At 40.8% G+C, this 18872-nt stretch overlaps 1 protein-coding gene across 3 annotated transcripts in view; it reads right to left on the reverse strand.

The window, feature by feature from the left end:
• Positions 1-18872, reverse strand: part of LTBP2 (latent transforming growth factor beta binding protein 2) — a 161807-nt gene that overhangs the window by 48643 nt on the left and 94292 nt on the right. For all 3 annotated transcript variants that reach the window (XM_044435931.1, XM_044435932.1, XM_044435930.1), the window contains exon 9: positions 4720-4794. In XM_044435931.1, coding sequence (XP_044291866.1) covers positions 4720-4794 — 75 coding nt within the window. The remainder of the gene's footprint in view (positions 1-4719; positions 4795-18872) is intronic.

Here is an 18872-nt window from a genome sequence, read left to right on the forward strand (position 1 = left end):
CAACTCCAGGCTGGGCTAGGAAAGACCCCTGCCTGAAATCTTTTTATTTTCCCAATATTTTAAGACTTAGTTTTTATTTTAATTGGGCTTTTATCAGATGTTATGTTGTGCCTTTGTTGTTGGACTGCCCTGAGACTTTTATGTACAGAACAGGGTACAAAAGTTTTAAACAAACAAACAAACAAACAAACAATAAATAAATTTCAGAAAAGTACTGCCAGTCTGTGAAGACCAAGCTGACAAATAGGCAGTTTCCTATGTTAATGTTAGCAAAAGCATGAGAGAAGTTGGTTAACCAGTAATTTCTTTACTCTGTTTCAGCCTGGCAACAGAAGTAAACCAGGGGAACTTGAAAAAAACCTTTAACCATTCCATTCACCCTTCTTTCATCCCTGCTGTTCCATCATCTACTGGGGAGGATCCCAGCCATCCTGTGTGGTCTCATTCTAGTGTTCTCCAAGCCAAGTGGTTCTTGATGCCTAGACAAGTTCTCCAGATTCAGGTTCTGGCAAGATGTCTTCTGCCAAGTAAACATTCCACGGTTGCCTGAAAGAGATCTGAGTGCAAACATAGCTCTGTGATTTTACAAGGTGCTCTAGTGAGAGCCTCACTAGTCCCACACACACACTTGGCGAATGCTCTGCTCTCAGTCATCTGCCCTCCAGTTTGCACTAAGAATCCTTTCAGCAAGAGCCCGACAGTGGCCAGGGTGGCTGGATGAGCTTCTGTGGGGGCCACAAGAAGCAATGTGGCAGTGCTGGTGCTAAAAGGAGTATGGCGGAGATACAATGAGGAATGGAGCAGGGGCATTCAGGAGCATAAGAGATGAGGAGGTGCAACAGTGTAAAGGGATGGGGGAATGAGGCAGCTTCAGGAATGGCTGCCACAATAGTGCCTGTGTTCTCATACTTGAGTTGGTGGGAGAGCTTGTGCCAGAACAGTCCAGGATTGTTTGAGGATATATACAACATCACAATTAATCAGGCACCTGCATTCAGCTATACTTTCTCTGTATGTTGCAGGAAAACAGTTAACCTTTGTGCTTGCCTAGAACCCTGGGAGCACAAAGAACAAAAATGGCCAATGAAATGGGGGGGGGGGATGATCATTTAACTGGCATTGTAATGTTTGCCTTTCTAGTTCATCAATGATACCCCCAATGCCCTTCTTAGCCATTTCTCCTTCAGTATTTCCTTTTCCCAAAATACCTTTACAATGGCTTTTCTGCTGCTTGTGATTTGTTTGCACTGCAAAGATGTATGCAATCCAACCGAGTGGCACTGGATCTTTTAATGATGGGATGGCATTTAAGTTTTTCCCATTCTTTCCATCTTTCATCTCTTCCTACTTTTGCTCCTTGATCTTTCCTCACACTTGATGAGATCTGTGGGAAGAAACCCACTGATCTTGACCTCTTCCTTACTCATTCACTCTCATATGGCTACTTAAGGAAACTGCCTGCCGTTAAAGAAGGGAATGAAAGGAAGAGACAGATGCTGTGGGGAGGCAACAGCACATGGAGCCAGGTTCTGTGTGCTGCCATGTAACACCAGCCTCCACCTCATTCTTTTTGCTGCCACTGCCACCTTTTTCTCAGCAATTTTTATTTTTTGCAGCTACCTTTCACTGAGCACACATACAGTGTAGCTGATTCTGAATCAGTTTTAAGCCTCTGCTGTGTCACGTCACTGCCCATGTGCATCCTGCCCACTGAATCAAAAAAGAAAGACCCCAGAGCCAACAGCTCATCCATTCCACTTCTAACACAACTCAAGGTCTGTGAAGCAACACATCACACAAAGTTCCATTACAGAGTGCCACAACTACACTCACATGTTCAGCAGTTCAGTCTCCTCCAATTTCTCCCACGTTGAAAACACTATGCAATTTTGTGTGGCATGTGATTGCAATATAAACATAGAAGATACTAGATCATGTTCATTACCATGTGCCCCAATGGCTGTTCCTGAGTTCTGAAGAAATACTGCTACAGCACTAACTCACACTAAGGGCCTATAGTGTAGATTCTATGCTCCAAATTCACTTTTTGTAGCTATTGAAGTGTTAACTTCAAAACTCTGCCAGGCAACAGCGAAAAATGGCAATGGGTAATTCAATAAACCTGCTTATAGCTTTACAGCTTTTGGATTCTAACTGGGTTAGGATTTCCACATTCTGGTCTGTGTAACCTGAGGGCATTTTGGCTCTTTGGCTGCTCCTGCTATCTCCTGCACAGGAGTGATCCTCTTCTAAGGGTAGCTTCAGATCTGTTTTCCTTTCAAAACAGTTCTCACACTCCTGGTTATGCGCCCTGCAAGGAGTGCCAAGAACTAATATCTAACTAGGTTTTCACTCATAGCTGGGCCAATGGCAACAATTGTATCTGGGCACAGATGATTTCTTTGGCTCTCTAGCTCAGAGCCATGCCAAAGCCCTTTGCCAGACCTCAATGGCGGTCACAAGGCAACTGTGTTTCCTCAAATTAACATTCCTAGCCCAACTGGGGAGAAGATGGCTGGGAGAAGGGTACATGCAGGGTTAAATGAGTGGATACAAAAAGAGTGCCAATTCTATTCTACAAAAGCCCCTTCTACTCATAAGTCCATGTTACGGAATATTTCTTGAAAATACTTTTGCACAAATGGGAAAAGGGTTGGAAAGGAGGAAATATGTAGCATAGCATAGCACAACATAATCTGAATGCAGCCTAATCAAACATCTGTTCACTCCATTCTTTCCCATGAATGATCCTTTCCTGTTTCCTCAGAACAGGCCTGCAGAGCCCTTCTACCTTAGCTAAATTTGTGATGCCCACAGAGAACTGGCCACAAAAACAAGGGCTACGGTGCTGCTAATCATCTCCCCAGAGGTATTGCATAGGGGTTCTACAACAGGGCTTCTCAAGCAGAATGGGTGCAGTCACGGCTGTTAGAGAAAGGCAAAAGACGATGTGTGGAATGGTAATGACAGACAATCATAGTTTACAAATGGGCTTTGAGCCAGGAAGGTTGAGATCCACAGTACTGTGGTAACTTGCTAATCGGTTCAATATGACTAAAATTCCATGTTAAAGGAAATATGTCAAGAGACCATCCATCAATGGACTTGTACAATTCAAGGCCAAAACTGTGCATCTCACTCTTTAAGCAAAACCCCATAATTTATTGTGAGAAAACCCACAAAGAAAGAACCATAAATTCCAACCACTACCATGAAGCAGTACTTGAATAACATATATTTGTACCAGAATCAGTCAACATTCCTAAGAGTGCCCAGTATCTATTCCATTTTAATACCATGTTAGCAAAAATCTTATCAATACGGATATGCCCTTCACTTAATCTAGAGCAAGTCTTAAAGGCAAGTACACATCTCTGCTAGCATTTCAAAAGGAGGACCAACATTTAGCTAGCCACCAAATTCCACATATTTCAATCTACACTGCAGCTGAGTTGCTTTTCCAAAGTACTTGCTTTATAGATTGCAGAAGTGATTTAGCATGAAAAAATGTGTGTATGCACCCAAGGACTTCATAAAGTTGACCACATCTCCCTATAGAGAAGATTCAAGCACATGAAATTATATAATGCAATGTGATGGCTATAAAATGGTATAAACCTTCCTATGTACCTTAAGAAATTCAGTGTGCCAGTACATTGTGGTATTATGATGGACGAACACCAGGGGTTAGGACCTTTTTAGTGAGGGAACTCTGCTTCTCAAACTCTCTTCCTACAGAAGTTCAGCATTCCTACTCAGCTTGATTTTATGGGGTTGCTCAAAGGTGCAGTCCTATGCATGTTTAGACAGAAGAAAGGTCCTACTACTCCCAGCATTCCCATGCCAGCATTTTTTTCTGTTTAAACATGCAGAGAACTTCTTGTAAACACTCCAAGAAACATGAATTTTATTCCAGGCTTGTTTGGTTTATTAGTATAATCACTACATATTTGTTAGCTATCCTGTTTATTGGCAACTCATTTTATAGTGCTGTTGAGATATATTGCTATTTTAAATGGCTGCTTTTGCCCTGTAGCTTTTTAAAGCATGTGACACAATATATACATACATTCTCTCAAATATACACAACACACCTATTCACATTCAGTTTCAAACCTTTATCTCAACACTTCCTACACATAAATAAAATAGCTAAAACTAAGGTTGCTTTAGGGTAGAGAAAACATAATCCTTGTTCAAAACACTTCCCAAAAAACATTATACCTTGAACACACCCAGCACTTAATTATTAATTGCAATTTCACCAAAGGGAAATTAGTCAGTCTATAGGTTGGAAGAAACTGAATAAATTGTATGGCAGCGTTTATTTTATTATTGGACTGAGGAAGGCAAACTTTCATGCATTAGTTGTGGGCACTGGTGATACTTTAAATGGAAGAAGGGTCTGAAATATCAATTTAGGGTGTAATTTTATACATGTTTAGACAGAAAAAAGCCCTATAACTCTCAGCTTTTCCTAGTCAGCATGGTTGGCTGGTGAATGCTGAGAGTTTTAGGCAATTTCTCTATTTAAACATGCATAGGACAGCACACTAATACACATTAATGTAACTAGATATTTTCACATTTCATAAGTGTAAGTTTATTTCATTCCATAAATAATATACATATTAATCAATCATATTACACACCCTTCATCAATATACATTTCTGCAGCTGAGTGAAGGAGTTTCAATGAGAGAAAGTTTCAATGCTTACCTTGGCAGTGACTCCGATTTAGCCTCTTGTACCCCTGTGGGCATTCAACTTGTCCATTTTCAACCACTGGGTAAGCTAAGTGTGGAGAAAAAAAGTAAAACCTGTATGACAGATGGACAATTCAGACATATCTTTTCTTCTTTCTAAGGAGGCGCACTTCCACATTGGCCTCCACCACCTACATTTTGAATAATTTTAATCTTCAGTTCTTTTCACTAGGTCTGCTCCTGGTACCCCTTCTGCAAGTATTACAAATTCAGTTAACCCTGGTACTTGTCCCCATTTTAATTTAAAATAGATTGTCCTTATTTTAATATAGTGATATTAATAATAATAGTATAATATACCCTTCATGTCAAGTCCATGCATTTGGTATCCAACAGTGCAATTCTATCCATATTTACTTGTTCCCTGGTAAAACTGCATACAATTATCGGCCTAGCTGCTGTCTTTTACATAATTAGGAGTACCTAACTTTGTTTATTAGGGGGCTGCATATTGCTCAGTTGTTGTGGTTTAATTCTGTACTAAGCAATTTTTTTGCCACTGAATTAGGTTAGCTAGCAGGATGAGCCGGGTGTCAGCTTTCCCCACTGCAGGAAGTGAGTGCTTGTGTGAAGCAAGTGACACACTCTTGCAAATCATGGCATATTATGAAGCCTTTACCAGAAGTCACCAACAAAAGAGGAGACATATGTTATCCAGAGGGCTGGAGGCAAAAACCAGGTTTATCATGGAAAAATTATTTTTTTTCTAATATCAAGCATGACCCCAGAGTGTTTGAATTAATATTAAAACCACTTGCCATGGGAAAATAATGATTCCATATTTTACAATAAAACATTTTACAGTTTTTTAATAATCTTTAATAAGGATTTACAGCCATATGAAAAATCCATATTCACTATCCATAGAGAGAAATCAGTGATGGTTCACAGTCTTCCTGAGCAGCAAGCAGGCAAAAAGTATAAAGAAATACTGGTGACAAAAATTCCTCGAAGATCAGGCTTTTGTGATAGTGTTACAGTTTTATCTTGTCTATTTCTAAGCCTGGTTTGCTGTGGGTGACACAGCACTACTGTAGAGGAGAGGCAACAAAGAGTCTTGTGGCATCTTAAAGATACCACGTTTATTATGGCACAAGAGTTTGTGGAAAACAGTTGTGGGTGCATGCTGAAATAAATGTGTTAGTCTTCAGGTGCCGCTGCAGGCTTTGTTGTTTTTGCTGCAACAAATAAGCATGGCTTCCCCTCTGGAAATGGTTGGAGAAATTTCTGTGGAAAGCACAGCATTTTTTAAAGGACTGAATGGAGGGTTGAAGGGGATGGTTTTCAGTATGCAAAGCCTGCTCCAGGTGGACAAATTTAACCAGGAGGAAGTTCTGGTTTCAAGAGTCCAAGAATGGGGAGAATACAATTGCTAGATAGAAACATGATGGAGAAGTGTAGAAAACTATCATTTAACAACATCAGTGTCTTGTGTACAGTTGAGGGTTTTATCATTCAGCAGGGCTGGAGGCAATCTCATTTTACAACACTCATGAAAAATGAATATTGCCAGAATCTGAAGCGCATAACAATCCCCAAGATTTTTGTTCTCTGAAAGCAGCAAAACTTTATAGATCATTTGTTTTATTTGATAAAGTGAAGTTTTGCTCCTATCTAGATGTTTTGACATGAAATGAGTAACTGTGCTCTTTTTATTAATACCTGACACTGCATCATTTTCTCATCCTGAATCATATTAAGAAGGCAACCAAGCACTCACTCATTTTTAAAAAAAATCTTTTATGGAAGTTGCTACTTTATTTGAGGTAACAAACAGATGATTTAATACCATCTATTATAAAATCCTCCAAATGCAATTATTGGATGACGAGCCATCCTATAGGCAAACATGGGAGACTGACTTTAGGCAACTTTTTGAATGAAGATTGGCAGTGTTATGTGGATCTATCTTCTATCTTTATTACTCAACAGTAATATAAAGAAAGCATAATACAAATTTCTCTATATTGGTACAGATTCCTGCAAGGCTTCAGCTAACATATCTGAAAGTAAGTACTGCTGAAGGGTTAAGGTCAGATTGGTTCAACAGTGCAAGAGTTTGGAGTGGTTTCTGATTATTATCAGGAATTTCTCCATATAAGACCACCAGTAATTCCTAAAGGTATGCTCCTAATGATCCTGTATGAAGATCTTCTTAAGCAGTTTTATGTAGAAGCAAAGTCATGTGTAGAGTGTAACTGGAAGTTTCCAAAGTGATTCGGCTAAAGAACAGCAGAGCTAATTAAATTTGGGAGACAATAGACCCAGTTCACATGTAATATAAACCAAGAATATGAGTGGAGTATGGGTTGAATGTGTTGGCGTGTTGTTGTATGCTAATCCTTCATTATGACTTAACTATAGGTCGATAACCATGAAACACAGAGGAAAAGAATGAATTGTGAACTCTGTATTGTTCATGGTTGTTGTTAGTTGTGAAGTTGTGTCCGACCCATCGCGATCCCACGGACAACATTCCTCCAGGCCTTCCTGTCTTCCACCATCCCCCAGAGTCCACTTAAGCTCACACCAACTGCTTCAGTGACTCCATCTAGCCACCTCATTCTCTGCTGTCCCCTTCTTCTTTTGCCATCTTTGTTCCCAGCATTAGGTTCTTCTCCAGGAGTCCTTCCTTCTCGTTAGGTGGCCAAAGCATTTGAGTTTCATCTTCACTATCTGGCCTTCTAAAGAGCAGTCAGGGTTGATCTCCTCTAGGACTGACCAGTTTGATTGCCTTACGGTCCAGGGGACTCGCAGGTATCTCCTCCAGCACCACAATTCAAAGGCCTCAATCCTTTGGCTCTCAGCTTTCCTTATGGTCCTGCTTTCACAGCCATACATTGCAATGTTCATGGTTGGAGTCCATAACTGACAATCCATGACACAACAACAACCCATAATTCAACAACAACTCATACTGAACCTGCATTCTGGGTTATCTTTATCAGTGAACTAGATCACAGACTACTTATAAACTTACTCAGCAAGTTTAGTAAGCAAGCAATCCTAATTTTTTTAAAAAATACTACAACACTAAGATTTCTGTTTATTTCTTATATTGGGGCTCTTCAAATGTTTGAACAAAATCCAACCTAGTATAGCTGCCTATTTATATCTATGTAACACACATATACAAACAATACTTAGTAACAAAATCACACGCAGACATTGTATATACTGTATGAACTGCAACCTTAGAAGCGAAAATGACAAAACTGAGCCTATCATGCTTTGGATACATGATGGGAAGACAAAACTTCCTGGAGAAGGCAACCATGCTAGGGAGAGTTAAGGGCAGAAGAAGAAAAGGAAGACCAGATATGAAATGGGTTGACTCAATAAAGGAATCCACAGCATTTATAAGAGCTGAACAGAGCTGTCATGGATAGGACATTGTGGAGACTTTTCATTTATATGATTGCCGTAAGTTGGAGATGACTTGATGGCACATAACAAGAACAGCAGCAATAATAGTTATATCCCACTTTTTTTCCTTTTAAGGAACTAAAAGAGGCTTGCACAATTCTCCTCCTCTTTTCAATCTTATTCCTCACAACAACAACCCTGCGAAGTAAGTTGGGCTGAGAGTCTACGACTGACCTAAAGTCTAGTTAGCTCCATGACTTGATCGCCTGAGCCCCAATCCTACATCTGTAATCACACTCGCTTTCAATGAACATTTTAAATTCTTCCATTAGATATAGGAGCACTTACTTAGGGCATTTTACTATAGATGGTCCACAAGAACGTTGGTTATAAACTAAAAGTTATAATTTGTTTCTCTGGGGCACAGTCCTATGGAGTTGAACATAAACCCTCAAACTTGGAGAGTCATGCTCATGAAGAGCAGAAGAAGCGGCAGAAGTGATCTTTTCCTCCCCTTGCTGCTTGCTTTACATTTTCAGTAGAAAGTTTTTTTCCAGTTGCCCAGAGGCAGCATCAGAGAAAAGGGAAAGCAAGAATCTGTAGCACTGTCCTGGCTGCACCAGTCTCCTTCTGTCCCCTCCCTCTGCTGCATTTCCAAGATTGTGTTCCTGACCTCAGAAGAAAGCAACCATGGTGCCAGCTTCAAGGCAGCAGGTAAGGGGCAGAGCTCCATTTCCCAGCTCTGAGCTCCAGAGACAGTGTTGCAACCCCAGAGCTGGCAATCAAAGTATCTTATTCCCACTCCCACTCCCTGGGCACTGTCTAAAGGCCAAAGGATCAGCCCCTTAAAGATCTAGAGTTATTATGTCTGTTCTTCAAAACTCCATTAACAAAAAGAATTGCAACTATTTGTATTTAAAGAAGAATTTTAGCAATCACCAATCTAGTTTTGAAATATATATTTTCGTTTCCAAGCAGCTACCTAAAGGCAGATGTCTCTCAGAGCTTGCTAATCCTCTCACCCCTTTTTAGTTAATAAAGTTCTGGAAAGAGTTACTAATGATAATTTTAGCAATCACTAAGTTGAAAATGAGATTTTTAATGAAAGGTGCAAAGAGAAAACAAGATATTTGAGAACATGAATGCAGTATCCAGATGTCTCTTGGTTTGTCTGAGAAGATAAAGCAGTATTCAATCTGTTACTATTTTATGATGCAAAAGTCGCACCAGAAGACTAGATGGAAGACTCTTGATTACCCTGTTTACATTGTGGAGAAGACTCTTGATTGTACTGTTTATGTTATGGGGAAAAGCAGCTAATTACAAAGTTCAGAGGTGACTGCAGATTCCTCTGTTGCCAAAATTACATCATCCATGCACAAGGCAGAAGCATCAGCAGCCTTGGGAACCCCAATATTTACAGAGGAGAGAAACTTCAAGGGCTTTTCTCCATGAGACTTTTGATTTGGCAGTTTACAGAGCCTTCTGTTTCCAGAGTCTTTGTGAGATTAAGATTGGCTCCTTAACACGTGTTCCTCTCCTCGGGCGGAGGGGATTCTTTCTCTGCTTTTCTATATGTTCCATTACACAAGTAGCAGGTGGTAGAACTGTGCATGTTGTCATTCACAAATCACCCTGACTTTCCTTGTTCTAACACCCCTGCTCACTATGTATGGATGAGAAAGCTGGACAGTGAAGAAAGGTGACAGGAAGAACATCGATGAATTTGAAACATGGTACTGGAGGAGAGTTCTGCAAATCCTCTGGGCTGACAGAAAGACAAGCAAGTTGGTTCTGGGTCAAATCAAGCCAGAACTTTCCCTGGAACCAACACTGACAAAACTGAGACTGTCATACTTTGGACACAACACGAGAAGTGAAGACTCATGGGAGAAGACAATCATGCTAGAGAAAGTTGAAGGCAGAAGGAAAGAATAATAAGAAGAAATATGAGATGGATTGACTCCTAAAGGAAGTCTTGAATTTATAAGAGCTAAGCAGGGCTTGTCATGGATAGGAAATTTTGGAGGGTTGCCATACATTGGAAATGACTTGATGGCAACATACAGCAATGACAACAACCCCCCTGCCCTATGTAAAATGGTTACAAAACACAATAATATGAATGAGTGGGTGGGAACAGCCCCTGGATATGATGACATCATGTGAAGCATCCATAAACTATTGTTAGTGAGGAATCACAAGTGCCCAGTTAATGCCACATTAATGTCATATGGCTCTAGGTGAGTGACCCAAAAATCAACCCACTGAAAACGGAGCCACTGACCAATTGCTGGGATGGGATGTAAAACCAGGAGGATGGAAATGGAATGGAATATTCTGGAGGAAGGCATGGCTGACTGGTCCACTGAAAATTTTGTTGCAGGTCCCACTTGTATTTCTTTGTTAGAAAATGATTTCAACTCTCAGAAAACGTGTGTGACTGCAAACCTTGTTTCAGGGAGGACCACTCTTAAAACCTTAGGCCTCCTGCATCTTTAAATGTTACACTGATGAGGGAATTCTGGCAGGTGCTTAGCTTTTCCAATCCATGCTGCAGGGACCTGGCAAGCTGCACCTGCCAACATTCCCTCATCCATACAACTGTAAAAAATGGAGGCATACTAATGTTGAAATGTTAACCATCCCCGCTTTAATTAAGGATATGGTTCATATTCAAAATTGTTTTATAGCTCTTTCAGTAAAGCACATATTTAAAGGAGCCAGCTGTCTCATATCCTGCTGACTAGTAATGTCAGTCCTCCCTGTTTCGCCTTATTAAATTCAGAAATAGAAGCAATCTTGATGAAATCCATACTAGGGTTCATGATGCAAGTATATGCTGGTCATCAAAGGGACAAAGTTAAGGATTTGAAAATAATGTTATTTGTCAAGGACAAATTTAAGCACAGCCATTCTTGATGGAGCATACATTTCTATTGCTTTAATCTCTGCCACAAAACCAATGTCAAGTGAGAATGATGCCTATCTCCTTTCTTAACAGATGATTCGGCATGGATGCAGGCAAGAATCAGAACTGCCTTAAAAGGGTATTTTGGACCACTTTTAACTAATCCCCTTATTACTTCTATCTGATATATGAAAGCTGTGCTATTGCATTTGCCACATGCACTTCAATTGCGAGGGTTGTATGTAGCCACCAGATACTGTGACTGAAGATCAAAGGCCTACAAACAGTTTATTTTTTGCCAAGAGCCACTTCACAAGGTAGCCACATTGGTTTGTTGAGGTAAACTGTGAGAGGGAGACACATCTCCAAATATGCAATTGAGACATGCCAGAGAGTTGTGGCCTGTTAACCTATTGTGAATGCTCCTTACCTTTGATGGTAACAGCAACTGATTGTTCAGTCATTTAAAAATAATACACATATTCAAGAAGTTCTCAGACTGCATAAGCACAAGGCATGGAGTTATAATTCTTATATACTTCATACTTCAGGTACCATTTAATAAGGTTCTTATATTCAGCAATATACCACAAACTCTTCACAATGACTCGGTTCAGAGAACACAATAACCTACACTCAAAAGTTGAATATAAGTTTAGTGTGGATTGTCATCAAACCATAGGTTTTCATGTTGTCTGAACCCAGCTGTGATACAAAGAACCCATGAAGGGAACCCATGGTTTGTTTTTGGGGTGTGAACTTTGGGTTCTTCACCATGGCTTATTATCTCAGCTGAGTTCAGACACAATCATAACCCACATTTCAGCAACAACCCATACTCACCCTTTGAGTGTGGGTTATAATGTTGTCTGAACCCAGTAAATGGTCACTGTTGTTGCAATTGGGAGGAAGAGGGCAAATATCTTCCACCCTGAGATATAAAACTGTAAATAGAATAATGTGATATCCATGCAACAGAATTGTCTCCTTCAGGAAAGATATCCGGATCATCAGCAAACAATAAATAAGCATATTTGTGGCATAAAATTGAACCAAGAGCTAGGGATGTGTGAGGAATCTGTTTCGGTGGTGGGAATCCATTGCTTCCCAAGTAGGAGTCAAGCAGAGTTAAAAGTCTAATGGACAAAGGAGAAGTGGAAATCAAGAGCACTATCACCACTCTGCCAAGAGCTACCCCAAGATTCCAGATGAGCCCCTCTGCAACTTCCAGTCATAGGAGTTTATGCAGATGTTGTTATATCCTTTTGCTTTGCAAAGCTACAGTGGGTTGTAAAGGGTTTGATACACATTAAATATAATTATATTTTCCTGTTCCCACCCACTCATTGATGGTATTATTGTGAGCCATGGCTTATCATACTTTGGACATATCATGAGAAGGCAAGACTCACTGGAAAGGCAATCATGCTAGGGAAAGTCAAAGGCAAAAGATAAAAGGACAGACCAGCTATGAGATGGACTGAAATGGTAAAGAGCTGCAGTCTCTAACTTGAAAGAACTGAATGGAACAGTCATGGACAGGACATTTTGGATGGCTTTCATTTATAGTGCCACCATAAATCAGAGACAACTTGATGGCACATAACAATAATGGCTTATCAAATAGTCTGCCTGGTCACATCAGTTTTCTGGGGCGGGAAATGGAAATCAGTTTTGCCTTCTCTGAAAGAATGTATGCCAAAAGAGCTGAATAGAGCATGTCATAAACAAAACCGGTTGGAGCTGGGGGTCAGACTAGATGGCCCAGGAGACCCCTTCTGACTTGCTCTGTTTCTTTGTTTCTATGTTAATAGCAAAAAATTAAATAAGTTAGCAGTCTTTTTTAGGATTTAGGATCTTCCTGACTTATAAAGGAGACCTGGTTTGCATAACAAGCTCAGATCATCATGAGTTATGAAACATAGAAACATAGAAACAGAGCAAGTCAGAAGGGGCCTTCCGGACCATCTAGTCTGACCCCCGGCTCCAGCTGGCTCCATTCACGACATGCCCACCATGTGCATGCCCAGCCTATCTTTGAACACCCTCACCGATGGGGCCTCAACGACCTCTCGTGGAAGCCCATTCCACACCCTCATTCCACACCCTTGGGGTCCTAACTGTAAGGAAGTGCTTCCTGGCATCTAAATGGAACCTTGGTTCCCTGAACTTTGCTCCGTTGGAGCGCATCCTGCCTTCCTCTGCAGGGGAGAACAGGTCTCTACCCATCTCCCTGTGACATCCCCTCACATACCTGTATGTCGCCAACATATCCCCTCTGAGTCTCCTCTTCTCCAGGCTGAAAAGACCCAGTTCCCTCAGTCTCGCCTCATAATCCATCCCCTGCAAACCGGCCACCAACCTTGTGGCCCTACGCTGCACTGACTCTAACCTGGCTATGAAGACTCATGATGTAAACTGTGTGCATGTGGCCACTGTTTTAAATATGCACTTTAAATGTGTTGTGTGAACTATGCTTCCAAGGTTTTGTTAGAGTCTGCTGGAGAGAGAAAAAGTGAAGTGACCTGCCCAGAACAACACCCTTGTTTAGCAGGAAAGTTATGTGAGGATTGATTAACCCTGAAATAGCCTACAATGGGCAGGTCTGCATGACATAGAACAACCTCTGCCCACTCTGACTAGTGGTTGCATATTCAAAGTAGTGACCACACATGCCCACTGCAGTTCATCTTGGATTAAATAACCCTTGATGAGCCAGTTGTGTTGTGTGATCCAACCCAAATGTGAATCTGGTTCTGCCTATGTTCTTGTTTCTATACTCTAGCAATAACCTATACTCTATAACCTTGTTTCTATACTCTAGCAAGGTATCAACTTGCAACTCATAGATGTGATACCTTTTCCCCATGAAAGGCCATTGAGTCATGGGAAAAATCAGTTGAGGGGTGCAAAAGATGTTGGGTAGAGCTAGAGAAGCTTACAACATTTCATAGTCTTTTAACTCTGTCCCATCCTGGCCTGCCTGCCTGCCTGCCTGCCTGCCTGCCTGCCTGCCTCCCTCCCTCCCTCTCTCTCTCTCTCAGACACTGACATGAATGAGAAGAACCTGCAGTTTTCATAGGTGAGGTTCAACAGAGAGAAGACACTAAGGACCACATGAATTAAGCCAAGGGTTATATGTTCCCAATCCAGCCGTAAAGAACCATATTCTGAAGAATACTTTCTAAAGAAAGTAGAAAATACTTTCTAAAGTTTATTCTAAAGAAAAAACATTCCCATAAAAACGGGTATGTACTTCCACTCATCAATGTTAGTTTGAGATGTTTTCATATATGAAGGAGAAGTGAATGAAGCTGTATGAGACTAATGCAGGCCCTGCAAGAAAAAGCCCAAAATAATATTCATAATGATTGTTTCCAACTACTGTTAAGGACAGGTGTTGCCAAAACTGTGCTGTTACACCACCTGAGACTAACATTCTTAAATTATCTGCTTATATTCACCCCACTCCATTGCACTTGATAAGGAAAACAAAAGTGGAATGAATGACACAGACTCCTGATTAGGTGCTGGTGTAACAGCCCAGGCCTCATTTATTGCCTTTCCCCCTTTTTCTTTTTTTCTTTTTCTTTAACAAGGTTCTCACAGCCTTGGCGATGCATCGTTTCCTGACTCACTCTAGAGAATTTTAAATACTTGCTTAAAATAGGTCTATGGTTTTTTAAATGGCTGGCAACATGCACAATTAAACCTATCAAAACCTTTTTATAGGTAAGTATAAGCAAGCCAATAAATTCCAGAAAAACTCCAGTGCCATGCTTTGAAGTAAACTAAAGTGATTTTTGAAGGAAATAGAGAGTGAAGGTAGGATGGTTAATGTGCAGCAGGATTCTAAGCAGATTTACTTGGAAACAATACCCCCATGTTCCGCATACAGTTCGGGTCACCACATTTCAAAAAGAAGACTCTAGAGCTGGAAAAGGTACAGAAAAGGGCAACCAAAACTATCAGAGGACTGAAGCAGAAAAACTTACATGAATTCATGGAGGATGGTTATAAACTATATTCAGGTTCAAAGGCACCATATCTCTAAATAGTGGAAAACAGCAAGAAAGGAAGGCTCTCCTATTCTATTTTGAGGCTTCTCACAGGCCACCAAGGGAAATATGATGCTGAACCAGACCTTTGGCTTGATCCAAACAGTTATTTTTATATTCTTATATTATGTTCTTTTGTTCAGTCAGATTTAACAATTGAGTAACTATATTCAAAACTGCAGTTCGGAGAATTGAAGAAAATTAGAAAATAGGAAACCCTTACACTGAGTGATACCATTCATTCATCTAGCTTTATCCACACAAAAAAGTGAACACAAAGTATGTTTTTGACTTCAGCTCAAAGCATTCCTGACCATTGGTTATGCCAGGGCTTCTGGAAGATGAAGTGCAAAACCTCTGGAAAAATACCTTTTGCAAACCCTAATCTATACTAGAAGGTAGCAACTTGGGGCCCTCCAGATGTTTCTGCCTATCACTCCCATTTTCCCCACCATTGGCCATGCTGGTTAGGAGTGATAGGAGTTGTGATCCTATAGACATTTGGGCCTACAAGCTACCCCAGCCCTATTAATACCGACTGGCAGTTCTCCAGAGTTTCATACGGGAAGCTTTTCCTGCCCTACATGGAGATGCCAGCTGCTGAGCTACCAGCTCTTCCCTCATCAATGTAGCACTTTGTTTATACACACACTGAAGAACAGATTTTAGAATAAGATGTGCATATATACAGTTCAATGTAAATTATTATAGTCTTTGGTTTTGCATTTACAGTATATTTAACCATCTTCTTTCAGTAGCTAGATAGCTACATTATTCTTCAGTTGCAATTGTCACCATACAATGAAAATAACCCATACATATCCCACCACTTGAATTGTTCAAACAATTGTGTTGTCTCAACTAGTCTTTTAGCTGCTTCCATGTGGAACAAAAAGGAAAAGCATAATTATAGGAGGATGTAAACCAAAGGAGGAACAAGCATGTCAGAACCTACAGTATATCCAAAGTCTGAATTTGTGCCATTCTAGGGACCACTATTCTATCCTTACAAATATGTATGCTGTAATTTGATATGATTTTGCTTCTAGACAACTAAGCTGGTGACACCTGGAGCTCCTGGCTCTGTCTTGAAGTGTATGAACAATCATTTGAGACACCCATGCTAGTGTGGGGTCGGCAACCCTGACCATGAGTCATGATAACTGAGAGTTCATGACAATTGTAGCCCAAAGGGCACTAACTTGTATATGCTGATCAAAACTAACATTTAAGCTTGGCCTTCACTACTCAAGCATTGCCTTCCACAACTATGATGACACAATGGTCAACAATAGTCTGGAGAGACTGAAGCCATTAACATGAGGTCTAACAGAGGAGTGCAGCTGATCTCTCCATTCTAGATCATCTGACCCTGTGGCTCTGGAGTCCTGGATGTGAATGTGAATAAAGGAAGGAAAAAACAAATTAGATGTTCTGACTAAGCACAGCTGGTGATTGGATCTGCAGAGGCAGCCAAAAAGGATTAGGGCTTCTCATTCCGTGTGGATTTGTTTATAATTCTCTCCAAAAAGAGGAACTGTGGCTTAGACTAGAGGCAGCTGAATGATCCTTCCTAGAGAGAAAGTGGGATATCAGGCTTGCCTGAAGACTAGGCCGGGGGTAAAATGATGCAACCTTTGAGTCTAGCTTTATTGCCAGGTTTATGAGCACTAGGCTTTATTTCAAGTGCTGGTGATTTCCAGGTGGCCAAAGACTCTGCTTACAGTGCTTGGAGATTAACCCACTTCCCCAGTGATCATTGAGTGCCATGTTAGTCTCTGTTATGTCTGCAGGAAAGCAACAATCTACAGCTCGGGCTGCCTTATGCAAACAGAGGAGGTTGGAAGGTAGGCACAATTAGAACCATGAAGCAAAGGGAGAAAGTACACCATTAAGGACCTTAAACCTGAGTTGCTGGTCCTCCCAATATGTAAGCATTATGAAAATATTTCTTATAGTATTTTCATGAAGACAATTAAGTGGAGATCTGAAGTCCATTAAGCTAGTTTTCAAGCTGTCATAAAGATTTCATGTGCTGTATTATTAGTAAAACAGAAACCAATACCATTGACCTATAAACAACTATACTCAATTCTTACAATCTGGAATTCATTTATCCCTTGGAAGGACTTTCTATGGGTTCTTCTTACTGATGGCAGTCACATTTGTAGTCAATGTTACAATCCCCCCCCTTGATTGTTTTGATGGGTGTTCTTTGTAACCAAACAAATTACTATCATGGTTATAGCTGATAATTAATGAACCTGCATCTTTCAGTAATGCTATCATGTTCTTTTTCATCCTGAACAATTTCCTTTGCCTTGTAGCAGCAGCTGCACTGAAGGAGTTCTATCCAAAGCAGTGAACCAATAATTATTTGCATGATCAAATAAGACACCAGGGCTAGGTGGCTATTTTGACTATGCAAGCTGCAGCTACCAATCTTAGGTGAAGGGGTTGTGTTAGGGTTAAACAACCCTAGAACAAGTCATGGGCTTTACAAGAATTGTTTAATCCTTGGGCTATCCCTACCACCCAAGTTCAGACAATTCAACAAATCACAATTTGAATACTGAAAAGAAAACTATGGTAGGGTGCTGTGATTGAAACTAGATCAATGTGTAACTTTTACAAAATTCTATCACTGATGCACAAATTATAAAACATGCAACAGACACATAAGCATAATTAGGAACTCATTTCAAGCACTGTCAAGTGCAGGTCCATGACATCATTGAACTTTTAATTTTTAAGTCATTGCCCGAACCACTGGATATCTCTACTTAGTAAATTGGGAAAATAATGCATCAAGGGTGCAATTCTATGCATGTTTAGACAGAAAGTCCTACAACTGCTAGTAGAACTTCTTCCTGTCTAAAAATTTGTAAGATTTGTCTGCAATTCTGGTGATCACAGCTGCCTGGATGCTAAACTAAGGTAACTTAAGGAAGTTCACAGATGGAAAGTTTCCTATGCCTTTCTCACTCTCCTGAGGGTACCTCAGGCAAAATTTGATGGACTGCTGCGGGTCTCCATCCTATCACCCATGCTGTTGAACAGCTGTACTAAACTGCTGGGAGAGCTCATCTGGAGGTCATTGGTATGCTGATGACACTCAGTTCTACCTCTTGTCCACATCTGAGCCAGGTGAGGCAATTCAACTCTGAACTGGTGCCTATCCAAGGTGATGGACTGGATGAGGGCCACCAAACTGAAGCTTAATCCAGACAAGACGGAGATGCTATTGATAGGTGGAAACTCAGTCCAGGAGGAGGATTATCTGCTCTGTCCTGGATGGAGTTGCACTCCCCTTTAAGGACAGAGTGCAGAGTTTGGGGTGCTCCTGGACCCAGAACTGTCTCTAGAACACCAGGTGGTATCTGTGACCAGGAGCACCCTTTACCAATCAGCTGTGCCCCTATCTGGATGAGCAGCTCTAGCTATAGCAATTCATGCACTGGTAACCACGTGCTTAGATTTCTAAAAGTGCTGTACGTGGGTCTATCCTTGAAAACAGTCTGGAAACTTCAGTTGGCACAAAACAGGACCACCTGCTCACTGGGACAGACCAATAAGTCATCCAGAGATGCAGAGTGATAGGACGGGTTAGAAATATCCCAAATAAATAAATAAAGTATGAGCACCTAAGTCCCATTCTCTGTCAATTGCACTGGCTACCAATTGAAGTCGGGGCCCACTTCAAGGTGCTCATACTAAGGTATAAAGCCCTAAACAACTTAGGACATGGATGTGTTAAGGAACACATCTTCC

This window comes from Varanus komodoensis, unplaced genomic scaffold (genome assembly GCF_004798865.1).
Source record: "Varanus komodoensis strain SLA01 unplaced genomic scaffold, ASM479886v1 scaffold3, whole genome shotgun sequence".
NCBI lineage: Eukaryota > Metazoa > Chordata > Lepidosauria > Squamata > Varanidae > Varanus > Varanus komodoensis.